The sequence below is a fragment of the Drosophila grimshawi genome, unplaced genomic scaffold, assembly GCF_018153295.1.
Source record: "Drosophila grimshawi isolate 15287-2541.00 unplaced genomic scaffold, ASM1815329v1 contig_311, whole genome shotgun sequence".
NCBI lineage: Eukaryota > Metazoa > Arthropoda > Insecta > Diptera > Drosophilidae > Drosophila > Drosophila grimshawi.
In genome coordinates, this window is record NW_025063098.1 from 15,892,805 (window position 1) to 15,902,210 (window position 9,406).

The following is a 9,406-nucleotide window of genomic DNA, read 5'->3' on the forward strand; positions in this document are numbered from 1 at the left end:
ACATTTGCATATTGGAAAATTATAGCCTGCACAGTCAACGCCTGAACAGCAGCTATGTGTGCATGTATGTGTGTGTGTCAGTGTATTTGTAGCTGCTTCTGGCTTTTGTGGCTGCGGTTGCGCAGAAGGCGACGCGCGTGGCTGCATGGTGCCACAATGGGAGGGCGCCGCTGTCGACGATGACGATGACGACGACCCCCAAGCGACCTCCAGCCGCGAGGACTCTTGACTCTTTTTAACTGGCAGAGCGGCTAGCGACGAGCAGGCAAAAAGAGTGCACGCAAAACCACAAAAAAAATGCATCGGACTCTGATGAGCTGTAAAACACGCGTTTTCATAATGTTATTAAAAGTTTCGTCAATGGTCAGGCGAAAGGGATGGGGAGGGGCGGCGGCGGGGGGCGCTTCAACTGCCATTTGACATGCCAAAAAACACTTCTGTCACAGCAGCAGCAAAGCAGCGACAGCATCGCCAGTGCAACCCTGTAGGTGGTTGTGGTTGGGTCGGTGGTGGCCACTCGTGCCTTCCTCTGTGGTTGTGGCGCAGGCTCGTAAATTGTGCGCCGCATGCGCTTTGGCAATTATTTAGCCATAATAAACTTGATAACGATGCGCGATCTATGACTGCAAATTGGCCATTTGCGACAGCATACAGTAGCTGCACTCATTTAATTTCAATTTTCAATTTATACTTATTGGCGGCATTGGCGCCGCAAATAGCATTGAGTTGACTATTTAAATCAGTTTTTTTTTTATATCGATTTGAATCGACGTATTTATTTCTGCCATTAAATTTAACGTGCGGTAGCCAAGGCTGCCAGACTGTTCGATTTCGTTTGTTGAAACAGCCCATCACAAATTTGGTCACACTTATTACGCTCAAAATGGAAAGCGCGAAATGTACATACGCTTTAAATATGCCATTTAGACTTAAAGCCAATTAATCGAATCAAAATGGACTCTTACTTTACAAAGCAGACTAATTATGCAATCGCTCTAAAAAAATTGAGTCTGGATGAAAAACAAATATTTTGTAACCAGAATTGCTTGAATACACCTAACAGTGTGTACACACTTAAAAAAAAAAACAACAAAAAATGTTTGTTGGGGGCTTCAGCTGATTATGCCAAATGAAAATAAACATTGAATATAATGAATACTGTACATTAGTAAAAATATAAAAACAAGCAATGATTCTTGAACTTCATTACTACATAATTTATGTGTATTTTGTACATTGCATGATGCTCAGATTCAACAGTTGCGCAACTGTTGAGTGCTCAAGCCACCGTTCGGTGTGGTGAATAAAGACGAACTACAGCTGCTGATGAATGAACAAGCAGTAGTAAGGTGTAAAACATAGCAAAACGTAAAAATTCAGCAACCGCAACAAAACAAATACAAAAAAACCAAGATTAAACAAAGTGCGTAGGCTGCTGTGAGCACATAACAAACAATAAGAGCGATTGCATATGGCGCTTGTGTACACAACAAAACCGGTGAATGCGACGCGAAAGCCCCAAAAAAAGGGAACAATGGCAGAAGGCAAAGCAGTAGTAGGAGTATGTTGAATGTTGAATTTGTAGCAGTGTAGTTGTAGTTGTACGAAGCAGCGTGCAAGCCGCAACTGGCAAAAACTTGATGTGAAGAAGCAGCACCAAAATACACAACTGCAAAATAACAAAAGAAAATCTCAAAAAAAATAATATAACAAAAAATACATAAAAATAAACATTACGATTTGTTAAGAAAATGCATTAATAATTGTAGCGAGCGCAAGTCAAATAAAACGCCGGGCATGTTAAAAACGCTGGCCGAGCAGCAGCTGACGGAGCAAACACAACAACAACAACATCAGCAGCAGGAGGAGGCGGAGGCTGCCGCAAGAGGCGGTGAAGGTGGAGAAGGAGCCAAAGTTAAAGCAGAGCGCAGCTGCTTCAACCAGCAATAATAATAATAATAATGTTGCTGGCGGCAGCGGGGCAAGCAGCGCCCTACACCTACGAATCCAGTGCGGCACGCAAAATTAATAACAATAACAACAACAGCAGCAACAGCAGCAGTAGCAAGAACAATGTCAGCTCAGGCAACAGCACGAGCACACCCACCACTGGAGCAGCTGCAGCAGCAGCTACCACGTGCAACACGAGCAACAGCAGCAACAGCATAGCCAGTAATGCAGCCACAGCTTTCATGAAAACGCTCTCTGTGCGCTTGCATCGCGGCACCGAATTCATCAAGGATACGGTCCAAAAGGCACTGGTCATGTCCGCAACAACGCCAGTGATTGCAGCGCCGCCGCAAGCACCGCCGAAGCAACCGGACACCAGTCACAAACTGAAGCGTAAAGTTTATGGCACCGGTGGCATTATGGGCACGTCGGCAGAAACAAGCCTCGCCAGTCGCCAGTTTGTGCGCAGCCAGCCATATATCAAGCCGACGCCAGCATTTCTCCGTCATTTCGCTGTGGCGCCGAGCGCCTTGCATCGTTCGGCGTCGGCCCGCAAACGAAATCCCAGCACTGATAGCTTACTCATGGACATGTGCCTGTTCAAGCCCATTCGTCCCATGCCCATAACGCCAATCAAAATGTAAATGCCACCTTCGATTTTATTTAATTTTTTCAATTTGTATTCAAGTTTTGTCCATTTTTCAACGTTTAGCAACAAAGCACGCGGCTTCGAACTGAAGCGGCCCAAATTTATGCCGCCTGCTTCCAATTTATATAGTGAAGATGAAGATGAGGATGACGACGATGAGGAAGAGGACGAGGGCGACGAGGAGCACGGCCAGGAGGTGGTTGGCAAGGAGCGGGAAGCACCCAAGGAGCCGGTTGCACTCAAGCCAAAGCTCAGGTAAGTTGCACTTACAAATGGGAGCACTTTTCACTAAAGATAGTTTGCTTGCAGCACACTGACATTGCCACAAAATGTAACTGCATCGGCATTTGTGCTACACGAAGCCGGCAGCAGCAGCAGCAACACTCAAACCAAGGACAACAGCAACACACACACCTCAGGCTCAGGCTCCACCGCAGTCGCAGAAATTGTAGCAGAGGCAGACGCAGTTGCAGTTGCAGCAACTGACTCCACGGGTAGAGACAGCGCCAAGCCAAAAAAAGTGGCCACCAAGCGACGACGTCGGGCGCCCCTCTTAACGGCCAGGCGACGTCGCAAAACATCATCAGCAGCAACAGCAAAAGCTAAGGAAAGTGCAACCAAAACAGCTGCCACAACAGCTGCTGCACCGAAGCGCAAGCGACTCCCTGCAGCAGCAGCGACTGTCAGCACAACCATATCGCCAGTGCTTCACTCGCCGCCCATGACACGTCAGCGTGCGCGTCTACAGATCTCCACCAGCAAATAAGCGCAACAGCTTGTTACACACACACACAAATACACACCCACACACACAACACTCCCATCCCTCTCAGCTAGGTATTTTTTTATTAATGCAGTTAAGTCATTGGAACACGGCTCAAGGCCGGCCTCCCTATTTGTAATACGATGCCCAAAAACTGCTTAAACAACGCAGAGACGCAAACAACAACAACAAAACACAGACACAAACCAACAACAACTACAAATCCTAAGTCTTTTGGTTCTAGTTACTGATTAAGTCGTAAGCGCGATTCCATTGTTGTTTTTCCATTTGATCGCAAGTGAAATCCAAGCAAATTCAAATATTTACTTTAGCGTAGATCGAGCGAAGCGTTTTGATTTGTTTTTTGTACGTTTCATTGTCCAATTTGTGTTCCATGTTTTAAGTTGCTGACAAGTATTTCTCTCCAAACTGCTGATGATTTGTGTACCTTTAGTTTCTTATTTGTAAATGTGTTTCATTTTCTGTTTCACTTGCTTCCTGTAAAAATGTTTGGTAAACTCTACGCTATATAATAATATAAACTGGTCTTCAAGACTGATGCATAACTAAACGAATATTAAAAACAAAAAAGGAAAAAATAAGAGAACTCATTAAACGGCAACTGATATGCAACTTAAACCCATTAAGAACTAAAATAAAAAAAAAATACAAAAAAAAAAAAACAACTTAAAACGTAAGCAAAGTATTAAAAACAAAACAAAAAACAATATAAAACTTCAAAATATAAAAAATGTATAAAAAAAAAAAACAAAACAAAACGAAACCAATACAAATAGTAATTTATAAGCCATTCCTGATTATTATATTTTGTTTAACATTTAATTATATTGCATACAACTAATGTGTATCGTTTGTCGGCCGAATTTTCATTATAATTTCCATTAGACACTTTAGAATTTTTCTTAATTACAATCGTATAATGTATGTATGTATAATGTATTCATATTGCCTGTGAGGCAAAATGAAATGCAGAGAAAACGCCACAACTAATATTAATTTCCTACATTTAATTAAGTTTGTTAAAATTTATAGCTTAGTAAGCAAAGAAAACAATTCATTCTCTTATATAAATAACAAAAACAAATCTACATATATATATATATATATATATATCTGATCATTGACTATAATGCATATGCCGGTCAAATCAACTGTGTGTTGTGATATGAATTAATTTATAAATCAAAGCAAAAGACAACAAAATTCGTTTGCTTTTAATGCCACAGAGATATGAACGCAATTTGACAATTCTCCAACCCCCAATTAAAATATTAAAATGAAATTAGAAAAACTATAATTAAATATACCTAAGCATTGAGATACCAACGAATTGGGCAACCGAAAACAACTCACAAATTATGTATTAGCACTAAGCCCCTCAACAGTTTTAGCCGATTCCAAAATACCGGATTAAACTAAAAAACAACACACACAAACTAGAGCAAAATTACTTAAAACACACAGCGAGTTATGCGAGTATGCGTCAATAAATCCGTAAAAAGTTAAAACAAATATTTTAATTTATATATGATGATAATCTATGAAGAAGAAATTTTGGGAAACAGAATTTAGGTACTCTTGTTCAAATGTTCATCAGATCAATATAGTCTCAAGAATCAGAGACTCTGTTCGCTGCAGTGGTATTTTAACTCTGAGAATTCCTACTAAAATCTACTTTCATGTTCTCATTTCCTGCAAATTTTAACTCCCATCCATTAGTTGTCTATTATTCTTCTGTTATTCAGTTATTGATCAGATCTTTCTAAACTTCTCCCAATAATCAGAATATTAGAACATACTTCTATCTATTCTTCCTCCATATTATCATTTCATGAGAATCTTAAACGCCATTCATTATTTGTTAATTATGTACTCTTCTTCAAATCACTATCAGTTCCATCTTTTCATTTCACACAGATCTTAAATCCCATTCACATATTAATATAATAATTATTATATTATTATTATTATATATATATATTAGTATTAATTAATTTTCTACATTTTATTAAATGATATTTTTAAGATTATGTAGAAATCCGAAATGTAAATCATTTGTAATGTTCACTCATCGATCATTTTGGTGGGCAGAACATTCCACAGATCCTGCAGCTTGTAGCCATTGGGTATGGGTTCCATGGCAAAGCCCAGCTCCTTGCAATAGATGGGCTCAACTGTCGTTTGATCCGTGCTCAATATGCCCAGGCTGCCAGCCGCAAGATACTTGTTCAGCTTGGTATTGATTTCGCGTTCCTGACGCTCGTCCAGCTCCTGATAGTTGTCGATCTTAAATTGTGTTGCCTGGGCGGCCTCCTCGGCGGCGGCAGCCAACCGCTGACGTGCATCCTGCGGATCGTACTGAATGCCAAAATTGGGCTGATCCTTATAGATGGTGTGCAGCGAGCACAATTCCTTAAACAGTTCATTCAAACGCTCTACGGGATCGATGCGAAAGCCCAGCATATAATTGCCACCCGTCTCCGCTGTTTGTATAACCAAAGCCGGACCATATTTGGACTCGCGTATGCGCAGCTACAAAGTAAATAAATTTAGGGAGTTGGGATTCAATTGTCTAATGGGACTGAGAAACGGACTCACGTTATCCAGCTGCAAATAGGGCAGACTAATGTTGAAGGTTTCGTTGGCATCGGCAAACCACACCAGACGTATATTGGTCACCACAAAGCTGCCCAGATTGCCCTGATCACTCGACAGATTCCAGACGCCCTGCACCTCGCTGAACACCCGCTCATCTGGCAACAGGATCAGTTGACCCGCCTGGACAATGGCGCCGCGCAGTTTCAGATCCCGATACAGAAACGTGCGCTGATACAAGCTGTTTTCAGAATGGATACAATTTTAATTGAAAAACTATTTAAGCAAGCACTGATTGCCAACTCACTGATGCACATCGGAGACGCTGGCAAAGATGGGCTGATCCCGACGCGCCGTTTCGCCGGACACATCCGTGAAGAGAAACTCGAAACGGGTCTCATTGCTAATGGCCAAAATGTAGAGCGCCTGGCTGGGAATGCGGTTCTTGGTATGCAAGTGAACCATTCGGGTGCTCATATTGGCAATCCGAGCATAGCCAATGGCTGCAAGAAGGTAATCAATCACATGAATGAATACAAGATTAAGCTATATACATATATAAAAGCATAACTAATGGCAGTGCCTGGTTAAATTCTTAGATTTTTATAGAAGTTTTTCTTTAAATTTGACGTACACAAATTGAACTTCTTGTGGACGAGTGAATGCCAAATGATGCGCAAATTGGTGACCAGCAGTTTGCCCGTATCCCCCGGATTACCCTTGCTGTCCTCTATGTGGCAAACCGTATCCAATATTTTCTCGCCAATATGTAGACGATTGTGTCTGGAAGGGATTGACCAATGATTAGGCTATGATGCAATTGAATTGCCTTACTCACAAATGTGGTGTATCGAATTTGACTTCCCTATCCTCCCAGAGCAGCTCCTGATGCAGTGAATCCATTTTGCTGATTATCTCCAGGTTTTTGAACATTTTTCGCACAAGTTTCTTTTAATTGTTTGTTGTGTTTTGTGGCCCCAAAAAGACGTTGCCCGGCAACGCTTTTAACTTGAAACAGCTGATTATTTGTATGGGTTTTTTTTTTAAATTTTATAATACATATAATATATTTATATTTCGTATATTTGACTACAATATAGCTGTATAAAAATACTTATGCATTGTTAGTGAAAAAGTATTGGTCAATGCTGTTGCATTAACTGCATTTCGGACTTCATTTGAAATTGCGTTCAAAGTCTTAAGTAAATTATGCACTTTTAGCCAGGCTAATTAATGGAAATGTAATTTAGAATATTGGCAAAACATTCAGCTTAAACGTTAGCAACATTTAAACAAACACGCACACACACAAACACACACTCGCGCACACACACACAAGGCAATCGGTGCATCGAATACCAGATGACAAAAATAATTAAATACTATTTACAAAAAAAAATGGCAAATAAATATTTGCTTCACATAATTATCTGGGGCTCCGGCACACTGGCAGCGATGCTCTTGTGCGGCAACACCTGGCCACCGTTCACATACAGCTCGTCCTTGACAATGACATCCTCGCCGAGCACAGTGATGCCTTCGATGCGCACCCAGCGACCGACAGTCGAGCGCCAGCCCACAATGCAGGAGTCCAGCCAGGAATGCGAACGCACAATTGCCCCCTTCAAAATCGTTGAGCGCTTAATGCAGACACCATCCTCGATGATGACATCGGGTCCAATTGTTACATTCGGCCCGATGCGACAACCCTCGCCGATTTTAGCTGTGGCATCCACCAGCACATTGCCTACAACGCCGGGTCCAGTATACAATTTGGGTGATTGCTTCTGACGCAGCGAGCTAAGATAAAGGCACATCCCTGAAAGTAAAATGAACTTGGTTATTGGAACATAGATACCACAGTTGTTCTATTTGTATATATGCTATAAGAGAAACTAAAAAACCGAGATACAAATAGATCAATTCAGTTTTCTATTGTAAATTCAAAGGTGGAAATCCAAAAATCAGGTATTAATAAACATGAGACGCTTTATCAGCAATTACGAGTCATTAGTACCATCGTTCTATCAAGCATTTAAAATTGCTTTTCAGCTACTGGCATAGGTTCTAGGAAACCAGATAAAAGTCGCACTGTGTGCACAAAATTTGATTAAAGACATGTCGCAACAAAAACTGAAGCGTTAACTGATAAAAACGTAAGTGGGGCAATTGAAGAAGATATGACTCAATGAATTGGAGAGCGCACCGGTTAGAAAGTCTTTGGGCTGTCCAATATCCATCCAGAAGCCGGTCAGCTCCATGGCGTAGAGCTGCTGCTGCAGCGCCATGTCGGGAAACACCTCCTTCTCAATGGACGTGGGCTTCACCTCGATGCGTTCCAAGACCGATGGATTAAAAATGTAAATGCCCGCATTGATTTTGTTGCTGATAAACTCCTGCGGCTTCTCAATGAAATTCTTGATGCAACCCAGTTCATCGTAGAGTACAACACCATATTTGGAAGGCTCCTCCACTTTGGTCACCACAATGGTGCCCTCTTTACCGTGATTGCGATGGAATTGCACCAGTTGCTTAAATGGAAAATCACAAATCACATCCGAATTGAGTACGAAGAAGGGTTCCGCACTGGCGGACAAGAGAGGCTTGGCCAGGGCCAAGGGACCAGCTGTGCCCAGCGGTTCGGTTTCGTGTGAAAAGATCAGGTCCACTCCCAGCTTGTCGGCCTCCACTTTCAGCTCCTGCTCCATTTGCTCCGCTCGGTAGCTAACCGCCAGAATGACCTTAAAGGAAAATATAACTATTTTATATAACTCTTTTGCTCTGGTTGCATATAAAAACTCACCTGACGACAGCCGGCATCGACGAGCGCCTCCAATTGATGCAGCAAAATAGGCTTATTGGCAAACTCCACCAGCGGCTTGGGCGTGCTCAGTGTCAGCGGACGCAGACGTGTCCCATAACCGCCCACCAGAATGAGGGCACGGGCGCCGGTGCCAGCCGTTGTCTTTGGAGATCCGCACATTTTTCTTTTTGTATAATCGCTGGTTAATTTTTGCGGACACGTCACAGAATCAACACCGGGCTAAATTATCTTAGTGCAATTGTCGATGGTTTTGCGATGACAAACGCTACAGGAGAATTGAGTTTTTCGTTTTGTTAATGTTTGACTCTGAAGCTATTAATTAATATGGGGCACTTTTTGTTGTTGTCTCTTTGCTGATAAGCCGCTTGTTGTTGTCTTTTTTATTACCGTTGGCGCGTTCCTATTGGGAGCGTCGTTGCAGTGACTAGGTGTTTGTGATTCTGCCTATCGATGTCTATATCGATTTCAAATACTTTCCACAGTTTGAATTTATTTAATACAACAATTTAGGAGCAGCTTTGATGCTGCTTTTGTGGTTGTTGTTTGTTTTGCCGTGAAATAAAACCAAATTATTATAATTAGAGATGTTGATTGTGTATCGATA

The 9,406-nt window shown here is 41.8% G+C and overlaps 3 protein-coding genes across 5 annotated transcripts; 1 reads left to right on the forward strand and 2 right to left on the reverse strand.

Moving 5' to 3' along the window:
• Positions 1–1,372: 1,372 nt before the first annotated feature.
• LOC6567445 lies at positions 1,373–3,999 on the forward strand. 2 transcript variants are annotated; one of them, XM_032740213.1, is made up of 4 exons: positions 1,373–1,561; positions 1,770–2,590; positions 2,663–2,854; positions 2,909–3,999. In XM_032740213.1, the coding sequence occupies exons 2-4, from the start codon at positions 1,962–1,964 to the stop codon at positions 3,363–3,365; spliced, it is 1,278 nt and encodes a 425-aa protein (XP_032596104.1). In that variant the 5' UTR covers positions 1,373–1,561; positions 1,770–1,961; the 3' UTR covers positions 3,366–3,999. The 2 variants fall into 2 exon arrangements, with proteins under 2 accessions (XP_032596104.1, XP_001994108.1); XM_001994072.3 differs by lacking the exon at positions 1,373–1,561 and having other exon boundaries at positions 1,707–2,590.
• A 1,375-nt stretch (positions 4,000–5,374) lies between these two features.
• Positions 5,375–6,983, reverse strand: LOC6567444 (Bardet-Biedl syndrome 5 protein homolog). The gene is made up of 5 exons (XM_001994071.3): positions 6,817–6,983; positions 6,613–6,761; positions 6,286–6,481; positions 5,982–6,219; positions 5,375–5,915 (listed from the first exon to the last, which is right to left on the reverse strand). The coding sequence occupies exons 1-5, from the start codon at positions 6,909–6,911 to the stop codon at positions 5,448–5,450; spliced, it is 1,146 nt and encodes a 381-aa protein (XP_001994107.1). The 5' UTR covers positions 6,912–6,983; the 3' UTR covers positions 5,375–5,447.
• Positions 6,984–7,008: 25 nt separating this feature from the next.
• Positions 7,009–9,399, reverse strand: LOC6567443 (mannose-1-phosphate guanyltransferase beta). 2 transcript variants are annotated; one of them, XM_001994070.3, is made up of 4 exons: positions 9,190–9,283; positions 8,782–9,067; positions 8,185–8,719; positions 7,060–7,797 (listed from the first exon to the last, which is right to left on the reverse strand). In XM_001994070.3, the coding sequence occupies exons 2-4, from the start codon at positions 8,959–8,961 to the stop codon at positions 7,397–7,399; spliced, it is 1,116 nt and encodes a 371-aa protein (XP_001994106.1). In that variant the 5' UTR covers positions 8,962–9,067; positions 9,190–9,283; the 3' UTR covers positions 7,060–7,396. The 2 variants fall into 2 exon arrangements, with proteins under 2 accessions (XP_043070972.1, XP_001994106.1); XM_043215037.1 differs by having other exon boundaries at positions 7,009–7,797; positions 8,782–9,399.
• Positions 9,400–9,406: the final 7 nt, after the last annotated feature.

What these genes read in the sequence shown, in the direction of transcription:
- LOC6567445 (XM_032740213.1), top strand. Translation starts at nt 1,962, where the DNA reads ATGTTGCTGGCGGCAGCGGGGCAAGCAGCGCCCTACACCTACGAATCC. An exon ending in CCCATAACGCCAATCAAAAT is followed by an intron (nt 2,591 to 2,662) that starts GTAAATGCCACC and finishes TTCAACGTTTAG; the next exon opens with CAACAAAGCACGCGGCTTCG. An exon ending in GCACTCAAGCCAAAGCTCAG is followed by an intron (nt 2,855 to 2,908) that starts GTAAGTTGCACT and finishes GTTTGCTTGCAG; the next exon opens with CACACTGACATTGCCACAAA.
- LOC6567444 (XM_001994071.3), bottom strand. Translation starts at nt 6,911, where the DNA reads ATGTTCAAAAACCTGGAGATAATCAGCAAAATGGATTCACTGCATCAG. An exon ending in CCACAAGAAGTTCAATTTGT is followed by an intron (nt 6,482 to 6,612) that starts GTACGTCAAATT and finishes ACCTTCTTGCAG; the next exon opens with CCATTGGCTATGCTCGGATT. An exon ending in AGCGTCTCCGATGTGCATCA is followed by an intron (nt 6,220 to 6,285) that starts GTGAGTTGGCAA and finishes TTCTGAAAACAG; the next exon opens with CTTGTATCAGCGCACGTTTC.
- LOC6567443 (XM_043215037.1), bottom strand. Translation starts at nt 8,961, where the DNA reads ATGTGCGGATCTCCAAAGACAACGGCTGGCACCGGCGCCCGTGCCCTC. An exon ending in TCGATGCCGGCTGTCGTCAG is followed by an intron (nt 8,720 to 8,781) that starts GTGAGTTTTTAT and finishes TTTTCCTTTAAG; the next exon opens with GTCATTCTGGCGGTTAGCTA. An exon ending in GCCCAAAGACTTTCTAACCG is followed by an intron (nt 7,798 to 8,184) that starts GTGCGCTCTCCA and finishes TTTTACTTTCAG; the next exon opens with GGATGTGCCTTTATCTTAGC.